Source organism: Antedon bifida, chromosome 10 (assembly GCF_963402885.1).
Source record: "Antedon bifida chromosome 10, ecAntBifi1.1, whole genome shotgun sequence".
Taxonomy (NCBI): Eukaryota; Metazoa; Echinodermata; class Crinoidea; order Comatulida; family Antedonidae; genus Antedon; species Antedon bifida.
Window position 1 is genome coordinate 20,331,402 of NC_136235.1, and position 21,788 is coordinate 20,353,189.

A 21,788-nucleotide genomic window follows, 5' to 3' on the forward strand; every position below is an offset into this window, starting at 1 on the left:
ATACGTTTAGTCAGATCTGTCAACGCATTCGCGACTTTTTTTTTCCGACCGAACCAACCACCTGTTTTGATCCTTCTTCAGAAAGTGATAATGAAATTGGTAACAAATTTAATAGTTTTTATAATTTGGGTTCAGAGGGTAATTAGACTGTTTGCATGCAAGGGATAGCCTCACTTTAATAAATACACTGTGTGTAATGAATTATTTAATTACAATTGCGAATAATTATTAAATATAGATTCAAATTATAGAAATTTGATTTGAACACATAAATTGTTTTTTTTTTAATTCTACTTAAGATAAAATTTGTCAAGATCACTGACCTACTTATAAGTATTCAACTACCTCTTCCATTTGAAATGTATTAGAAAAAATTCTCATGAAAAAAATCTTTTTTGCACCAGTCTTATTTGTACTATAAACAAGGACCACTGATTTACCATATTTATTTACCATGTTTTTGTATAAAATAAATAACAACAAAATTGCAAAACTCTTTTAATATTTACTTTTTTTGTCGTGCCAATTTGTATCAACCAGTCATTCAGTACATCAAATCAGTAGGCCTACATGATTTCAATATCCTATTTAATTTAATGTAATAATATTAATTAAATATTAATAATTAATACATTATTAATGTTTTATTACCAACAGTGTATTTTTTTCTTCATATCACTTTTTCATTTAATCAGTTCAATTTCAAACTGAACTATCACTGTTATGCTCATTTTCTATTTTTCTGATCAATTCATTCTACTTTGGTTTAAACACACTCCTTTTGTTTTTCTTTTCCAATTAACATTTAAATGATTAATTTAATAATACCATATGTTTCTTTTCTTATACATCACCTTTGTTATTAATAAGTACTTTTTTTATTTCTATGATAAAACGTAATCTACTTTAGACACATTTTGATAGATCGGTAACAATTAAATGTAGAAATAAAGCCTTATGCAAACAAGTGGGCGGTGAAAGCTGTAGAGACAAACATACATTTAAACCGCCAATTGTAATACAAATATAAGTACAATCTAGCCACGAGTAAGACATTTACTAAAGCGATAACAATTTTAATAGCCATGATCTTACTCTTCAATCGCGTTTAAATTTAATGCTTAGAGTATTGACGTTTGTTATTCAATAGTAACAAGTTAAATGCCAAAATAGTTCAATTTATTATACATAACATATTTCAGTTAAAATGAATATAATATTGTATATAAATATGATGTTTGCTTTATTAGTATCAGTCGGTTTGAGACAGTTTACTAAGAAGATAGAATAGACTAGAAACTATCTAGAAAAGAAAAATTGAAACATATTTGAAGAATTCTAGAAAATAGACATATGAAATTGAAGTGTGTGGTGTGTGTAGGACAATTTTTGAATTTTTGTTTACTTATTTATTAAAAAATCAATCTATAATATGCATGTATTATATAAGTTTTTCAATAAAACATTTGGTTTTTGTTTGCACTAACCTGCCTAGGTGAGGAGAACGTGTCATGGACATCATCTTTTTGGTCATTTCTTGTTGGGCTACGTGATTTTTCAAGTCCATCATGTAGACAAAGAAACCAATCTCAGGCTAGCCTGGCCGATAGCTTGGCTGATCCGGCGGCGGGTAAACCAACCAAAAATTTGTTTACAAAATTATATTTATTCTTATTAATCCCAATCCTATACCAATTTATTATTATTATTAAACTACAGTACTTTAGAGTTCTTAGAATAGTTTAGAGTACACACATGTCACATTTAATGAACATTTGTTCAAAAATATCTCCTCAATTATTCCCTCTACTACAAAACATGGCAACTTCCTTAGTTTCAGTTGCTATAGAATATGCTCTCATTTTGTAACTTTTTAAAAAGATACATTTTTTCTTTTTTTTTTATGATTTTCATTAAGATTTAAATTTTACTTTATTTTTCCTTCCTGTATGTCCTATCATTTTATGTTATATTAAAAGGCACTTTTCTTTTCACTTTTAACAATTATTTTCAATTTATTTGTTTTTATTGTAATTACAATTTTTGTTTTATTCCTTTTTCTTGTATTATAGTATATCACTATTATAACAACACTGTTAAAGCCATACTCCTGAAAACTTAACAAAACTCTTAAAACCAGAATCCTTGAAAACTTAACAAAACTCTTAAAACCAGAATCCCTGAAAACTAACAACACTCCAATAACCAGACTCCATAGAAACCGAAAACTTCCTGAGGATAACCAAAGTACCTTAAAAACTGAATTCTTTCTGAAAACCATACTAACTAAAATCTGAACTTCTGCTTTTTAAAATTGGTTTCTGAAAACCAGACTCTCAAAGAAAAAAGGAGGATTGAGAGGAAGCCTGTAGAAATACATTCGCATTTCTTACATTCTACATTTTACTTTCTTTTACAATACTATATTGGTACTAAATATAGTATTTGTCGAAACTAAGGCTGTAAATTATCTACTGTAAGACAGAGTAGTAGGTATATCGTAAACATTACAATATTTCTGCATCAGTAATTTTATCAAACATATTTACAACTATCTTTAATAGCTCATGTTTTATTTCTCTAGTCTGTTTGTGATTTTTTACCTTTTTGTTGACATTTATACGATGTCTTTACTTATTACCTTACTTAGCTTATTTACATTGTTAATTATCATATTCTTAAAAGCACAAGATGTTTGTTATATAACGGTAAGTCTAAGTCAAAGTTTATACCAATAAAAATCAAACATTTAAGAAAAAATGTTTGTCCCATTTTGACGTAAGAGTTAGGCAAACATCTGACTGTTGAACTATACCTGATGCATAATTTGTTGCTACTCCATGTAGCAAGAGAACTTTCTTCAATTAATAATACTTTGTGTGTGATCGATAGAAGTATTTATACAACTAGAGAGAGAACTAGACAACACAGAAGTGATGCAAATACGAGCTCTTTAAATTCACTACTGTATCTGTTAATTAATTAAAATAATATGAAAACTACATGTTTTTTATTTCGGTTTTTGTAAACTAATTATTCTTTTAAAGACAATGAAATGACTAACTTGTTAAATAATTTACAATGTCGGATAATGTATAGAATGCTTATGTTCGCAACATGCATACAACATAGGTGTAGTAGTGGCTGCAACTTAGAATTGGCCAATTGGGGATGTAACGATATTGGATAGTTCCTCTCCATGTTGTCTCTTTTAGCTCTGGTTGACTCTCTAGCTTTTTAATATCTCTTATGGTACTGTATAATCTCAACTGTCAAATAAATATAGCAAAAGAGTTTCCAGTAGTGAATAATTTGAGCACTATTTCTTGTGGATATAGTAACACCATATAAAATCTCATAATGATCTTCACAATGTAACACAATTTTATGCGTTAGAAGAAGCAATGCTGTAATTTTAAATGTGTTTGTCATTTCCTCGCCATTTATAATGTTGTGATCGATTGTCATGTTATATTTAGAACATTCAGATCTATCAACAGTTAGTCAAGACACAGATTTAATGTATGACTTTTTTAACACATCCAGTGATAAATTTTGTGATCTGATTTTACTAACATGCTCAGGTAGAGGAAGCTAATACTTTTATTTTACGTATTATACCAAATGTTTAACATTAAATCAGATTAAATGTTTATTCATATACACATCATTGCATACATAAATAATTTGATTGTTTTTCAGGTACGCAAGGAGGTTTTGCTTAATAATTATTTATATTTTTCTCATTCCAGATCAAACTAAAATCTTGTTCAAAATACATTTTGTAGAATATGTCAATAATTTAATGCAGTTTCCATTTTTCATTCAATATCTATTTTGTGCATGAATAGTATGTCATATTCATTTAATGATATTTGATGATCTGCAGTTAATATCAATTTGTTCTATTACTGTATTCTAATTTTGTTTTCAAGTAAAATAAGAGTCAACCACCTAAAGCATAAAGATATAATAGTTCACTATAATATCTCTAATGCCCAAAGGCATTTCAAACTAAAAATAGCTTACTGATTTTAAAGATCCTTTTAATTAACATATTCTGTTTATAATATTTTTCAATTCATATTACTATAGGCCTACATCTATAAGCACCTCCCCTCAACATCCCCAAAGTACAGTCATTTTCATAGTGAGGCCTATGTGATAAAGCCATCATTGACAACATCATTCAGCATTTTAACCTACCACTTCTTGTTAACTAAAAGGATATAACAATGCCATGTATTTGAATTTAAAAGTATATCACAAAATACTTCATGATAATGATTGTAGTAATAGTATGTGTATAAATAATGACATACTCTTGCCTTCAAAATAACAGGGGCCGCTGAAAAGAGCTCGAAACATGGAGCAGAGGATAAAACAATGAATATTATAGCCGCAATGCAAGACAGAATGAAAATAAGAGAACGAAATAAACCTGAAATATTTGATCTTATAAGGTTTGTATGTCACTTTATAAAGCTCTGTCTACACTATCAAACAAGTTTTGCAGTACTAGATTGTATATAACTACACTGCACTCTAGAGAGTGCAACATAACATTTATTTAATATCATGTGACACACAATTGTCCAATCAAATAACAAGGTGTGTCATAATACATTATATCTTCATATATTAAGATACGCTATTCTTAAAGAAACAATAAAATGTAACAAGGGCGCTTAAAAATGTTTGTTTTATAGATTTTTGATTTGATAGATTATTGTTCAGATATATCAAATTTTAAATTATTCGGTGGATAATACATATTTTAGCGCAAACATATTTCGTTTTAGAGTTTAATATACAGTCTGACTGACTGATGTTGTCAGGCATGTGAATAAAGTCACATTGAAATAGTCACTTTGTAATATTTTCTTCAAATAATATGCATGCAATACTCTATGCTCTAGAGCACATAACATTTCAAATGTTGTTTAATAATGGTTTATGTAAATCATGGTGTAGTGTTGAAATGACAGTATAGTTTGCCTACTGGGGGTTTCAGATGCTTTAGGTTTTTTGCATTTAAAAATTGTTATTTACATTTGTGCTCTTTAGGAGGTGATGAATGCATTGTGTCATTTTAACAAACTGTATTTATTTATGTCTTATATTAAATGGAAAAGGTTTAGAAATAAATCACAAATTAAAAACCCTTCTTTGAGACATCCCTATTTAAGAGACACACAATTTTTTAACCTATTTGTAGTCATAGGGCGCTTTAAGTGCAATTATCAGTGTTATTTTTATGTCTGAGAACCCCAATGGAAGTAAGTTTTCTTTTAAACTTTCTTGGGTTATTCCTCGGTTCATTCTATTAATATTGTTATCTTGTGCTTTTTCTATGTTATGTTTGTCTTTGTATTTTTGAGTGAACCGAATAAAACTGAACTGAACTGATTTTAAGTTGAATTTAGTGTTAAATAATATAGATAAAGGAAATCTATAGTATGAAAGTACTTTGTAAAGTTAAGTGATGTTTTTGTAATAATGTTATATTATATGTTCGTGTTGTCAATATGATCAGTTATAACATGACATGTTTCCCGAGGGAGAAAACATTAATTTCATCAGCCATCTATAATGATTATGTTTACATTGCATCATTTTGTTGTTATTTTCTTTTCTATACAGAGAAGTGTTCACTATTCCAAAACAATCACATTCTGGACATATGCAAGTGGTCAAGCAGAGTGTGCTGGACGGGACATCCAAATGGTCAGCAAAATTAGCCATAACTGTAGCAAGTGCCCAAGGCTTAATTGCCAAAGATAAAACAGGAACTAGTGATCCATATGTTACGGTACAAGTGGGCAAAGTTAAGAAACGTACTCACACCGTGCAACAGAACTTGAACCCTGAATGGAATGAGAAATTTTATTTTGAATGTCATAACTCATCGGATAGAATAAAAGTTCGGGTTTGGTAAGGTTTAACTTTTAACGAATTTAGAGAAACTAATTATTCTATTATTAATATTGATTATTAAAATGTTCCAATATACAGAATTCTCATCTGACAAGAATATAATTAAAATGTGTAGAAAATTAAAATATTTTAATTTTATGCACATTTTAATTTATATATTCTTTTTGAACCCTTGATGTCAACATCTGAACATTCTATATTGTCTATCTTAAGCCACAATCACTGTGAACTTACTTAGTGAGTAAGGAGTTCTTGCCAAAAAAAGTTTTTTAAGTGTGATTATAGCTAAAGTCTAAAGCTCTGTCTACACTATCAAATTAGTTTGACAAAAAAAGTGTGATGTGCCCAAATATGGTAGTGATATTCCCAAATATGGACGTATGTTTGTCAGATAAAGTTTGATAGTGTAGCTTTATAGTGGTAAATAGTTTCATTTCAAATGTATTGGCCCCCATATCAACAAGATTCTACCTTAAGTTAGTTTATATATTTATTTGTAATATTAAACTATGATAACATATAAAAAAACAAGTACCCTTAGGCATCATGTTCTATATAAATCAAAAAATATAATGTACAATTATCAATAATGTAACTTTAATACTCTATCTTATAAGTAATCGGCCTGAGGTACCCCTTACCAGATGAAAAATAGAATAATTACTTGTAAGAATTGATTTTTGTTTGTGATAGGGATGAAGATGATGACCTTAAATCTAAGCTGATGCAGAAACTAACGAGAGAATCGGATGACTTTTTGGGTCAGACAATAATTGAAGTAAGAACCTTAAGTGGTGACATGGATGTATGGTACAATCTTGGTAAGCTATCGCAGTCATTTTATTTTTCTTCATTCAAATCAATCATATATAAGGTGTACAAGATGTAGTGTTGCATACAAATTTGGTGAGCAAGCTTTTGTTTTCCGTTTGTCTTTGTGCAATTTATTGTTTAGGCTGTGTTTCCGGCACCAATAATTAACCAATAATTAACCGATAAAAATTAACCAATATTTAACTAAACTGCCTGTGGAAACTGGGTTTAACCGATTCCACTCGAGAAAAATTAACCAATAATTATCTCATGCAAACCGGATAAATGGGACAATATTTAACCTTTGACCTGGAGGACAAATTGTTGCATTGTGATTGGGCATCTGGTTGTTTGGTATTAACTGATCATGCACACTTCATTGGTTTAGAGATTTACCGATAATGTTGTTTTTGGTGCAAAAACATGCAGCCTTAGGGTGGATTGCAAGCGAACATGACCGTATGAAGTCTATTAGGGTACCTAGAATACACAACAAGCAGCAGACTCAGTTGTTGCTATACTTTGAACTCTTTTATTGTTCAACTATCATACATGTCGATCATTTCAAAGATTTTAACAAATATTTGTATGCAAGTTGATTACCAGATCCATCAGTCTTGTCACATTTCATTTGATTGTCAGGAATATTTCAAAATTTACATTGAAAAATAATATTTGCTATAATGATGCATATTTTATCTTTCTGTTGCCTCAGTTGATGATGGAATGAAAATGGACATATCATCATCCTCGTCATCATAGCATGTCTCATCCATAGGCTTTAATCTTTTACTCTCTGATACCACTCTCCTTTTATTGATGATGATTTTGACCCTTTGTTGTTTGCGCTGTCTTCTGTTTCCGTTTCCTTCCTTTGGTGTCCAAACTAGCAGTATTGTACTCAATCTGCTTTTCAATATATGATGTCTATTCCTGAATCTAAATGTTAGATGAAAAACCTGTGTGTAGGCAAGGATGATTATAGCTGCAGCTTTCACTAGAGCACAGCCACTCCCATACTACTAGACCACAGCCACACCCATACTACTAGACAACAGTCACACCCATAATACATTTCACCATGTTTTAATATTTCACAATAGCAAACCTTCTCAGTTTGATATTTAATCAAGCTTGTGAAATAAAAACATCTGCAAAGCTGATATGTTTCTCAGTTTACAAAAAAGCTCCTAATTATCAACTTTATGATTATTTTTGCAGAGAAACGAACTGATAAATCGGCAGTATCTGGTGCTATTAGGCTACAAATTAGTGTTGAGATTAAGGGTGAGGAGAAGTCATTAGCTCCCTACCACGATCAATACACATGTCTTCATGAGGTAAGGTTATTATAAACATTGTGTTTACCAAATAATTCTTTACTGTAATGAATGCTGATGAATGCCTCTAATGACATTTCTATCCCAATAGTGCCAGTCCTGTGGCAAATATCCACCATTCACATTTAATAGAGAAACACTCTCAAAATCAAGAACAAATTATCCTTTATACTGTAAAAAAGTAAATACCACTTAAGTGAAATAGTTACTAAATAGTTTTTAAAGGAAATATCTTAGTGTGATAGGTGAATATTGTCAATGGGCTCAATCCTGGACTTATAATTTTCAAGTATAATAAATTTGCATTTTTATAGTATTCAAGTTCAAACATTCATATTAGATAGATTGGATAATAAAGTATAGTTTAAGTATAATATAAAATCTATGAATATGTTTCACAAATGGTTTGACTTAATCAGTGGTATCATTTTTGACAAGGTGGAAAAAAGGGCAAAATGAATATTGGGATAACACTGTCATAGATGGATTGCTTAGGCATGAGTTTCGTCTTTTAACATACCCTACAAACTAACTGACGTCGGCTCAGTGTAGCACTTTAAAATGAATATATTGTAGGATAATATTAAGCAGCTCAGTTTAAATACTGATTTATGCTCTTACTGTAGATCTAGGCTCCTATTGTGCCTTTTTATCTGATTAGGAATTATACTGAATCATCTTAGCTCCATGATGCAAAGCTACTTAAGTTAGGTTTGCGATACACGATGTGTTTCCAAAAGAAAATAAAGTATGTTTGATAATGTCTCTACATTTTGGTTCTTAAATACTAGGTATTTGCACTTAGACAATGTACATAAACAGATATTATGAAAGCTAATGGATTTATACATCTCATGATGTTTGAAATTTAATATGTTTACCGTAAATTGATACCACCTATTTGTCTAGACCATTTCATTATTGCATGTCGATTTTCAATAACTTATTTCATCAATAAATTAAAACAAACCTATATTGTTACCATAAAATGCAATGTATATACGTACACAAAGTCTGGATACATTGGTAGTTAAATGCTCATCAACAGTTTAATATCACTAAATAGATTTCCAGAAACTTGGTTTACAGTTGTGTTCATATAATAAGTAGTAAAACTATGCTGAAAAGTTGATGTTATATAAATTGCACTCTCACTGGACCGTGTTGGTGCCAATATGACGCCTGCAATCAAGTTTTCCAAACTATCTGGCTAGACAGTTACTGTATACATGTGTGCATCACCAATTAACATTATCTAATACCATTACAAAGTAATATACTCAATTTTTCTTCAATTTTCAAGGTGTGCATAAGAACAAATAGACATAACTACCAATTTTCTCTAAAACGTGATACAAATACTATCAATATATTTTCATTGTTTGATTTTGGCAGAATCTCTTCCACCACCTCAGTGAAAAGGTAGGAGGCAACGTGAAATTACCCCCTGCTAAAGGTGACGACGCCTGGAAGGTGTATTTTGACGAGCCTGGCCAGGAAATAGTTGATGAGTTTGCAATGAGATATGGAATTGAGTCCATCTATCAAGCAATGACGTGAGTAAATTTGTTATGTAGGGCAGTTTGTGAGGCTAGCTCGCACAAGGCCTCAATTAGGGTTGTAAATTGATTCTGCACATTATACTGTCGTATTTGTGTAATCTTATAGAGTCCATATAATACAAAAAATTACTTCTTAAAAGGCTTAATTGCTCCTTTCAAATTCATTGATTGCAGTAACCTAGTCTGAGTGTCATCATATAAAAAAGCGTATATGATGCAAATTTAAGTTGTATATATATATTCCACTGCAACGGTATTGAGTAATTGCCTAATAATCTAATGATCATAATGTGTGGAATAATTTAAGGTGGCTCTATGGTATGATACTTGGCCTGTAAATAAGAAGTTGCTTGTTCGAATCCTGACAGGAACATTTTTATGCCACAACTTTGATCATTTCTTTATTATAAATATTTCATCTATTTTTGCAGTCATTTTTCATGTCTACGTACTAAATACATGTGTAGTGGCGTTCCAGCTGTTATGAGTACCTTACTAGCAAATATCAACGCATTTTATGCACACACTACAGCTACCACGGCTGTTTCAGCAAGTGACCGGTTTGCTGCTTCCAATTTTGGGGTGAGACCAAGTTTCTATATTTGTAGTTTCAATATATGGATATTAAATTAACTAATTATCCTATCAGTACATAGATAAGTTCCCTTTACACTAACAGGTTTGATACAAACAAAGCCAGGACTGTTTAAAGCACCTTGATTGGTCTTAACATTGATCAAGGGCTTCTCTCGTCCAGTGCCCACCTTGACCAGAGGGGAGGCATGGACCAATACGTCTGAGGCAGATACTAGATGCAGGGGCTGCCATAAGAGTCAGCAATGCTGATTTCAAATGCCTAACGGGACTCCAGCTCCATATACAGCACCCGATATTCCCAGATGGTCTCCCATCCAAGCACTAAAAGTCAGTCTCAATATATTTACTAAAGATAATTATGAAATTTGAATAGAACTAAAATAAATATGGTCGTAATGTGTATAGTCATAAATATGCTATTTCCACTTTAGGTAATTGAAAACTTCATATGAAAATGAAATGTATTTAATGTTTCCAAACAAATAAAACATGAATTATGACATGTGGATTTACAGCTGACAATGAAATGAGTACTCCGTCCAAAAGACAATAAAACGTAGAATGAAATTTGATATAAACATTACAATTATATAAGATAAGATAAGTTTTATCAGATCCAGTATCTGAAATTTTCATATAAACTAACTACAAGAAAAAAGCTATCTGCTTTATCATCAGTGGAAAATTACTTCCATTTATTGTCATTTGCATATAAAATATACATAGAAATTATGTTAATTTCTTAATTCTCTGACACAACGTGGGTCATTTACAGTAAAAATAATTATAGAATAATTTATTTAAATAAATTTTATTAAATTTTTAATGCGGAGTTTACCTAAAAAGTACATTTTGTTGTTTATCTATAAATTACTTCTGAATCCTACATACAGATATGCATAAAAGTGAACAAAATAAGTATAAATCAACGTCTTCATTTATTGTTGACATTGACAATTCATTTTCTGTTAAATTGTTTTTTTTTATTGATCATTCTCTGTCTGATCATAAACAATGTTATTATAGAACAAAACTGATTGTCAATCTCAATAAACAATTAATAAATCATATGAGAGCAATTAACACTTTTTAAACAAATAATTTATCTCTGAGAAAACATCTGTAAAGACTATTAAAAAAATGTACACTATTTAATACATGCAATCTGTGTGTAGTTATATAATGTTTCCATTGAAATGGATAGTATGCATTTTGTCCTATATTCAATTTAATGTCAAAATGTTTGTACAGTATATTACTGTGCTTTGCATGTCCACAATTTTCCAGTTATATTATATATAAACAGACTATCCTATTGATTTTCAATGAAATTATATATTTGGTGACGTCGCAAAAGATTAGTAAAATCTAGAGTATATCTTCAATTTGGGCCAAATTCTTAAATAGCACACCATCTTCTTTTGCTAAATTTTGGTCAGTTCACTTGCTAATACTGTACATCATATTTCAATTTACAACTCATTGTATGAATGGACACATTTTGGCTATGATATTAAACATAATATCCTTTTGTATTAGACAAATTATTTTCAAATTGGCATGGGAATGCAGTTTAATTAGAAAATAAGTTTAGAAGAATAAAGATGTTTATAGATATTAATATGGGAATATTACAGGTGTCTAAACTAAAAAAAATCACGGGAAACCGACTGAGAAATTACTCATAAATAGACTTGCTGATTACCACCAAGATGACGAATGCATAAGAAAAAAAATTCATGCAATAGATGGAAAATTATTGTATATTATTTATATCTCTTATTTTTGTATGTCACATATATTTATATTGAAGGGAAAAAGAATTAAGTTTTGATTAATAATGTTGTTTATTTTGTCAACAGAAAGACCGATTTGTCAAGACGTTAGATGGACTACATAACGCAGTTAGGATAGACTTATCAATGTATAGGGTATGGCAACATTTTAATTAATGTTATTTCATTTTTTTATTGTATTTATTTCCTCCAGAGAATACAATATATACAGCAAAACAAATAAATATAAACACAAAATATATAAATATAAAATAGCTTTAGTGAAGGGCTGAGAGGAGGGAAGGAGGGCATACCAAGAAGGTACAGAGTTTACATAAATGTTTGCAATCCACAAAGCACCCATCAGCTAAACACAAAATCAATCAAATATTAAACAAACAACCATTATTGGAAAATACAATTTAAACTATACAAACAATTCTTTTATAGTTTGTTTTTAAAATAAACTATGGAGTGTGGAATCTGTTTTTATATTGGTTCTTTTTTCGTGTGTGAACCCAATTCTGCTGGAAAGAGAAAGAAACCATTCTAGAAAAGAAGTGGTTTAAACTTGCATCTTTCTGTTCTATTAATATATTTTAAAACAGGACCAAAAATACATTTCTTTTACAGGAGAATTTTCCAGCTGACAGCCAAGAGAAACTTGCCGATCTCAAGTCAATGGTTGACCTGCTTACAAGCATAGCTTTCTTCAGAATGAAGGTAAAATGTGCAGCAGATACCTTATCATTTCATTTAACGTTAGAAATTGAAACTGTCATATAGGTTGCATTGCGACACATTTGACATGAAACCTTACTACACCACCCGTATATATTCTACTCTCTTCTTGACTGATTAGAAGTAACATTATACTAGAACTCGTATTTTTTTACAAAATAATTGTTTGTCGTAGTTAGTCTGGGTCTCTTCTGTCTTGTCTTCATGTACAGTACAGTGTACAGACATTTGGTATGGTTTCTTTAAGTTTTTGTATCAGTTGGCCTCTTAAACAAATACACCCACAAGAATTCATTTGTAAAATTTTACATAATTAACAAATTTATATTTAGTTAAGTTTTAAGATGTAAGGTAGGTCAAAGGTAAAATGCTCAAAAAGTGCAATTCAGTGACCCCAAAATGTCAACCCGTACATATACGGGCCTCGCATCCTGGGACATTAAATTACCCCGTATGGGATACGGGCTATGTTTTTGAAGGGTTAATTTTTAATAGAATAACTTAAATAAATTAATTTAATTCTAAAACAAAGGTGCAAGAGCTTGCTAGTCCTCCAAGAGCAGCGAATGTAGTTGGCGATTGCGTAACGGCGTGTTTAAAATCAACGTATACATACATGTATGACAACTGTCATGAGACGTACGAGTTCCAGATGGGCCAAAGTGAACAACCCGAAGTGACGGACACAGACGCTAGTAACGGACCAAGTAATAAAAACCTGGATTTCTGGTCAAAGCTTATTCAACTTCTCACGTCAGTAATTGAACAGGACAAAACGACGTATACAGCCGTTCTAAATCAGTAAGTCCATTCTACTTTATGGCTGTAAAAATCCACATTTAAGTAAGAGAGCACCTGGAAAACAATATCTTTATATTATTCCATTCAAACATAATTATAATTTACAAATTACAAAGTAAATAAACTCATTTAAAGATCTATTTTCTCCACAAATTTGAAAAATTATTAGATAAATAAAATCAAATTTGTATAGACCAATTTGTAGTTTTAATAAAATTATTCACTACGCAGAAAAAAAAAGCAAACAAAAATAATTTTATTAATTGAATTAATGTTTTGTCTTACCAACAAGGAGTTTCTTGTTGACGATATTTTCATTTAAATTAAAATAAATTTTTTCAGGTAAATAATTTTTTATCCAATTTTTTCCTACTGTATTCAACAAACAATTTTGTATTTTTTAATGATTTATCCTTATTTTGGTTATTTTCTTTGTATAGGTTTCCAAACGAATTGAACGTTGGTCAGAGAAGTGCGGACATTATGTGGACAGGGTTCGCTAATGATCTCAATAGCGCCCTCAGTGGTCAGTATAAAATCCTTGTCTCGTTAACCGCCCTCGTTAATGATAATAATAATATGAACAAATTTTATTTATATAAAATTATATTTGATTGAAATTAACTTTTGGAATAATAACTCTAATAATAATAATTGATTACTATGACTGATGATTTCTGTAAAATTTGATGTTAAGGATATTACCCATCTCTTTTAAACAATCCCAACATGCTTTAAATTTTTACATATTTTTCAATTTTTTTTGTTATTTTAAATTAAAATGTGAAATATGAAAAATATTTAAATTATGAATATCAAAATTTATTTATGTATCTATGTTATTTGGCCTCATTTTTATGAGATCAATGTCTGTTTTTTATCTTGTCAAAATCAATATAGATTACATTATACCTACATTTTTTTCATCTAATTAATCAGCTTTCTGTTAAACCGAAACTGTTTTCATGAAATTGAATCGTGGATGTAATTTAATTTGTTAAAGCTAAATCGCAAAAAAAAAAAAAAATTATTTTTCACTCCAAATTCATTTCCAAATCAGTTTTTGTCACTCAAGCTTAAAGACAATCTGCATTCTTAGTTCGTAACCTTTGGTATGATAGTGGATCAACCATTCATTTTTTACCTCTTTCTTTGACCTCTTTCTTTGACCTCCTTGGAAACCAATGTTCATTGTGGAATGGGTTTCTTGCTTTTGTTATACTTTACAATACTTGCACAAAATTTAAATTTGTTTAAAACTAAATTGATTGCTATTTTTCAGAACATGAACATGAACGACTGTGTACAAGTGCAGAGTATATGAACTTACATTTCAAAGTTAAATGGATGTACAAAGAATACGTGAAACCATTGATAAAATATAAAGAAGTCACGCCAGAATATCCAAAGTATGGGAATTAAATAAGATGATTTTACTTGTGAAAGATACTGTTAGATAGATAATGATAGTGCTACTATAGTTCTATTCATATAAAGTTACAATTTGGTTGCTTGAGTTGCAATTGGTTGCTTGAGTTGCAATTGGTTGCTTGAGTTGCAATTGGTTGCTTGAGTTGCGATTGGTTGCTTGAGTTGCGATTGGTTGCTTTAGTTGCGATTGGTTGCTTTAGTTGCGATTGGTTGCTTGAGTTGCGATTGGTTGCTTGAGTTGCGATTGGTTGCTTGAGTTGCGATTGGTTACTTTAGTTGCGATTGGTTGCTTGAGTTGCGATTGGTTGCTTGAGTTGCGATTGGTTTCTTGAGTTGTATTCAGTGTTTTAGTGCACAATTCCTGTTGAGAACGATGCGTTATTTGATATGTTAACAATATTTCTTTGTGTTCTACTAGGTGGTTTCAACCATTTGTACTTCAATGGCTGGAGGAGAACGAGGCATTATCAATGGAATTTCTAATTGGTGCCCTTGATCGAGATAAAAACACTGGTTTTGAAAAGAACTCTATTCATGCTAAGTTTTCATGTTCTGTAGTAGATGTCTTTACCCAATTGAATCAGAGCTTTGAAATTATCCGCAAACTTGACTGTCCAGACCCAAAATGTGTTACCGAATACTTACGGACATTTTCTCGGGTATGTTTATGAAACCAAATTGTACTATTGATGTTATATTATTATTATATAATTTTATTATTTATGAGAAAGGAAATTAATCTAATCTAACCTAACTGGTTGATACCTAGTCTTTTGCTTAATCACAACTTATATATACGTGTGTACCAATTTGGCTAATATTTAATATAGTAATTTAATTGTTCTCTCTCTGTTTTATCTTGTTTTTAGACAATTAGTAAGGTGCTTCTAAGGTATGCTGAAATAATTAGCAAAGAGTTTGATCAATATTGTGTTACAGAAAAGAGGGTAAGATATTGATCTATGGTAAACTGAAACATTTTCATTTCTCCTATATGATGGAATACATTTACATAATTACGCATGATCATTAACTTGTTCATAAAAGTAGTATGTAGTATATAAAAAAATAATGAGCAAATTGTAATAATAATAATTAACTACTATCAGAGTCAGATGTTTTTCCTACTCTAAAGTACTTGTACTCTTTATGTTAAGTAGGTATGAGAAAACTTGCGAATATATACTTAGCAGTAATTAAATGACTATTCTGATGGTAGAGGAACCACTGCTTGTTTGGGCTCAAATCTAACCAGCCATCAGCGCAAACTCGGTGGAGGTATGGAAGCCATGCTAGTGATCTGGAGGTCATAAATTTGAGTCCCACTCAAGAATTACTTGAAAAAAAAGTGTTCTTCTTCTTCACAGAAGTACAATTACATCAGAGTAAGGCAAACATCTGACCAATTGATAATGATAATAATGATAATGGTAATAAAAACAATTATTTTTATTTTTTTCAAAGTTGCAAGCATGTATTTTAATGAATAACATACAGCAGTTGCGAGTGCAACTCAACAAAATGTTTGAGAGCATGGGCGGAGAAAAACTGGATGAGAAAGCAGCAGAGACGTTGACAAAGCTGCAGGAATCACTCAACGAAGTGCTCGACAGACTTAGTCAGGTGTACGCCAAAAGGTATGCCCTCAATCAAACAAGCAAAATAAAATGATTTGCAATCACTAACTCAATAAAAATATACACAAAAAAATAAATGTACACTATGTTTGAAACATTTACAATTTGCTTTTTTATCTTTATTTTAATTATCTTGTCTTCATACCTAGTTTGGAAAAACAAATTCAAGCAAAAATTGAGGAGTTTAGCGTAATACTTGCTAAGATCAAAGGTCAGGGCAACGTCGCATTGGGTCAACCCAGTCAGCGTAGCATCGTACAAGAGGAAGCTGATGCAGTACTCTGTCCCCTTGTTGGTCTCTTAGATGAAAAGTATGTACATTTATTCATTGTTTATATTAAGTAATTTGTGTTTTCAGTATATAGGATATTATAAGGCCATTGCCCATCCTAAATGGCTGAGAATTACCGATCCCAGCATTCGGCAGTTGCAAAGAAACTGGTCTAAAACGCATTTTTTTTACAAATTTGCCATTCTAATATAGCTTAATGGATAAAGTGGAATTAAAAGGTGCCTCAACTCGAACAGCACTAGTATCGGACTTCGGGTTTAGGAGGAGATAGAGGAATGAATTTTGGCTTAGTGCTAAATAGAATATTAAGTGGGAGCACCTTGTTTTATTCAATAAATTGTATTTTATTATACTACTTTGGGGGCCCTCTGTTGTCTTTGAATGAGAGACAATTTATGTTGTAACGCTCAGCCAATTCAGAAGGCACCAATATTTGTTTGGTTCCGAAGCTTTTCCCTCAATAGGTGTTTTATTGTATATCTTTCTCTATTGTCAATTGCTATTTTAACATAATAAATTTCAGGTAACATTCTAATTTAATTTTCTGAATATAGTCTCATGGATTTAAATCAAAATTGCGAGAAGACGGTCTTGAAGAAACTATTAAAAGAGATTTGGAAAATCTCGATGACTAATCTCGAAAAAACTGTTGTACTACCCCCTATGTCCGATATGTCGGTAAGTGCTCAAAGTATTTTGGTGTTGTCAAAGTTATTTGTTATAATAATGTACTATTTAAACGAATTGAAATTGTTTTGCTAACAAAATGCTGAGAAGCATTTGGTTTGAAATTGTGTCAACCCTGCTGTCTGAACCAATTGCACCTGGCAACATTTAAGAATGACGACTAACACTTATGGTTATTAAAGTTTTTTAATTTTCTTAATTATATAATTTGTTTAAATGATCTGTTTTATCTGTGAGATGAATCCTACAGTTAAACCACACTAACAAATGATGTTTTTATTTCAATTTTTATTTTAATTTTTTAACTTTTTGAGGTTCTATGTGAAGTATGTTCTATTTTGGGTCTAGGCTCTAAAGTTTAAATATACACCAATTAAAATCCATTACATTTCAATATAATTAAGGAACTTTCAATTTGCGATGACCAAACTACGTCATGTTGGTTTATTGTTCACATGCAGGAATATTGGACGTGTGTACATAGATTTGATGATGACACATCGATTGACCTGACCTGACCTAGGTTAGTTGTCAGTCGTCGTAAATCGAAAGCTTCCTATTTAAGTATAGTAGAACCTACTCCCCTATTAAGGGGGACTCGTTTCCATCTAACAAATGTTTTATTACTATGGCCATTCCCTGTTTGGAAGACCCCTTTGTAAGAGACACTGTGTTGGGGCCTGAAGGTGTCCCCTTAATAGGGTTCTACTCTATATGAAAATAAACAATTACTTTTGAACCTCAACAAGTTAATGTTGTATATTTTTCTTTACTGATTTTTTTTTTTTAATTATATAATTTATAATATTGATGATTAACAATTTAGCTACCTTGTATACTATAGTTGATTAGTTTTATAATATATAGAGTGTTGATTTGAACAATTTAGTTACTATAATATAAAAACAAATTTTTATTTTTTTTATCCTGGATTAAAGTTGTTTTTATTTTTAATTATGTAAGTACAAATTAGACTTTTTGTTCATCAAACGGTTCAAGTGCATGTGGGTTATCAAAAACACATTTCACTTTATTTTTTAGTTTTAATACATTTTTTTATGGTTTTTGGTAGGTGTTTTCTCCTTGTTTGTCAAAAGCCAAGTGTACAAAACAAAATACATTTACTTTAATATGACAAGAAAAATATGGAAATTAAATTTCAAGTAAAGAACCTCAAACCATTAAATTAATTTAATTATTAAATTGATTTATCAAATTAAATTAATTAATAATACTCTCTGTTATTATATGAGCTGATGCAAATTAAAAGTATGGATAGTGTTATGAATGAAAAACTTAAGGAGACCCTGTCTTCTGTGCCATCGGTACCGGTAAGTATAAGGCTTGAAATTGCCGCCTAAAACCAGTTCAAACCAGTTCAAACTCATGCTACATGTTTTTGCAAAGTAATTCTGTATCAGCATCTAAAGTAAAGATTAACCCTAATACATTGCTTGCTATCTGAAAAAAAAACTTTTATCAAATAACATTATCTAATATTCAGTAAATAAATACTAATTAATTATTATAAAATATAAGTAAGTAAGTGTCACTACTCTGCTTAATAGAGTGACTCCAAAGAAGGCAGAGATGAATTGGCTCATATTGTTACCATTTTTACAAATTTTGAAATGCAAAAAACTCTAATATTATAAATCAAAAGGCGAATTACTGAAAAAATGATAAAGTAAAACAGCCAGATATAGATTGTACAGCTTTCGAGCAACACTAGCCCTCCCTCTAACTCTTAATTTATTTATTTATTTTATTTTATTTATTATTCAGTTGACAACCAAAAGCGATGAAACCGCCACTAACAGGTTGAATAATACACTCTGTAATGGAATCAACTACTTTCCATTATTAGGCCTATAATATGAATACTTACAGTTTGATTTATTGTCAATTGACAAATATGAAATACACTAATATGCAATAAGCTTTTGTTAGCTTGTTATAGCTTAGTTTGCTTTTGCCTATTATGGACAATAAATAAATTATCAGTTTTGCCGATTTATTTATTTTTTTCAACATTTATGTTGTCAATTAAGATCAGTAAGCATTAATTAACAATTGCTAATAAACTAAATGATGTATTTATCTATAACATTGCATTTTAAGGCTCTGTCTACAAACTTTATGTGACAAAAATGATGTGCTCATATATGGACATGATGATGTCATATCACTACCATATTGAGCATTTTGTACTAGCAATGTAAATAATATTGGCCTTGTTAGTTCAGATACTAGCTAGTTGAAAGGTGTAGTTGTGTGTTGTAGCCCAAAGTACTATAAAATAAGGCTAAAATTATCTGTACCAAATTCATTGGAAGAGATAGCTAGATAATTATTATTGTCTCAGAAACAACAACAGTAATGAACTATATCATCCATTAATGATCGCAACCTAATTATCTAGTACCTATTAACCTAAAACTGTATTGAGCTCTTGCGCCTGAATTAAAATATCAAAGGTCAACAATGAGGAAAAACTTTAATTAGGCTTGGCACAAGACATAATAATTAACTTGGCTGGAGATCAGGGTGCAGAATAAGCTGTATGAATAGTACACCTATAATTTATGCAACATTGCCATGAGTTTTCTATAAAAAAAAAAGAGTGGTTATATTACTTAGATGATATACAGGTACAGAAATGATTGAAAGAATTGAGTTGCATGTTTCAGTCCAAGATTCCCTAACATGGTTGTCATAAATAGGACTCCCTAGCTTGGTTGACATGAATAGAACAGTTCAGCCCAGAATAAAAGTACTTAACCTAAAAATCATACATACTGTAATGTTAGAATTCTAAAAGGAATAGATTTACAAAAGAAAAAGTGTGTGTGTTTTAACAATTTTAGTACAGATTTCAATAGCCCATCCGGCCAAAATTGTATTTCTAATTGTTTTCCAACAATTCATCTTACAATTTACCCTACCTACCAAATTATGTAAACCATACTATCTTGTCTTGAAAAAATCCTACTTTCCTTTTCCTGTTTTACCCCTCCTCATGTTATATAATTATAATTATCATTTTTCAACTGGACTTAATTATTTGTTGTTGCTTTTGCATAATGCTACTAATTGCAATCAGTAGGAAAATATTAATATGTACCAAAGATAATTAATAAAAAAATGCAAAACAACTGTTGTTTTTCCTTTCACATTTTTAATTAATAATGGAAACATTATAGTGCAAAGATCTGGCTATTGCATTGTACTATATACAAATGGGTTTACAATGTTTTAATTCAATTATTCAGTATATCGCATTAAAATAATAATAACTACTATACCTATTTTCTTATATACATTTATATTGTAATGTACACATAATTAAGGATTATTTTTTGTATTATTTTATATATTTTTAAATCTTTGTTTTTTTAATTTATAACTTATATTGGTGTTTTGTTGGTGTATTATTTTGATGCATTGTAAAATCTTGTACGGAGGATAAATGGTAAAATGTAACTTTTATTTCTTTTTGATTGCTGCTGCAGAAAAATTCTATATTAGCCTCATTCAATCCAAATACGTTAGTCAAATTACCGGGTCAGGACAATACAGTCGCACGGAAGTTAGCTCAGCATGCTGAGGGTAACAAATGGTTAACCACCGCTCTGGTAAACACCGATTTGCATAAATTTGCATATCACTAACATGTGCATATTTTGTGAACTTGTGAAAATGTGTGGTAAATGCTGAATATATTAGTTCATATTAAATACAATTTTAAGTAAATCTGTAAATATAAATTTTTGATGAAAAAAAAATCCAATCAATAATATGAACTGATTTATTTAGTCGGACACGCTGTTTCTGTTTCGTATGCTATTTTCATTTTGTTGTTTTTCTTTCATTTGGTTGACAATATTTCTCCCATTTTTAGTCTGCAATGGTTTAAATAATTGTGATATATATGAATGAAAATGCTGCTTTTTAAAAAAATAAAAATCTTGCTAAAAAACTTTATACTTTCTGCGTTAAAAGCTGCTGTTCTGCAAAAAAATTAAATTTTTAATTGGAATAATGCAAAAGTTATACAAGTTTATTATTAATACAGAGTTAAATTCTGCAAAAATAAAATTGAATATTCATATGCGTGCATGATGACCAATCTTAGATTTCCTAACATATTTGTTCAAAGTACTGTATTTTTGTAC

At 30.2% G+C, this 21,788-nt stretch overlaps 1 protein-coding gene across 9 annotated transcripts in view; it reads left to right on the forward strand.

The window, feature by feature from the left end:
• The window catches only part of LOC144854438 (protein unc-13 homolog B-like), a 128,360-nt gene that overhangs the window by 93,358 nt on the left and 13,214 nt on the right, over window positions 1–21,788 (forward strand). For 8 of the 9 annotated variants that reach the window (XM_078712396.1, XM_078712398.1, XM_078712400.1 and 5 more), the window contains 17 exons: window positions 4,343–4,463; window positions 5,644–5,934; window positions 6,631–6,758; window positions 7,972–8,090; window positions 9,486–9,646; window positions 10,084–10,234; window positions 12,112–12,180; window positions 12,658–12,747; window positions 13,298–13,566; window positions 14,007–14,092; window positions 14,849–14,975; window positions 15,416–15,656; window positions 15,867–15,944; window positions 16,462–16,634; window positions 16,784–16,945; window positions 17,481–17,604; window positions 21,126–21,248. In XM_078712396.1, coding sequence (XP_078568522.1) covers window positions 4,343–4,463; window positions 5,644–5,934; window positions 6,631–6,758; window positions 7,972–8,090; window positions 9,486–9,646; window positions 10,084–10,234; window positions 12,112–12,180; window positions 12,658–12,747; window positions 13,298–13,566; window positions 14,007–14,092; window positions 14,849–14,975; window positions 15,416–15,656; window positions 15,867–15,944; window positions 16,462–16,634; window positions 16,784–16,945; window positions 17,481–17,604; window positions 21,126–21,248 — 2,513 coding nt within the window. The remainder of the gene's footprint in view (window positions 1–4,342; window positions 4,464–5,643; window positions 5,935–6,630; window positions 6,759–7,971; window positions 8,091–9,485; window positions 9,647–10,083; window positions 10,235–12,111; window positions 12,181–12,657; window positions 12,748–13,297; window positions 13,567–14,006; window positions 14,093–14,848; window positions 14,976–15,415; window positions 15,657–15,866; window positions 15,945–16,461; window positions 16,635–16,783; window positions 16,946–17,480; window positions 17,605–21,125; window positions 21,249–21,788) is intronic. The other variant, XM_078712402.1, reaches the window with a different exon arrangement.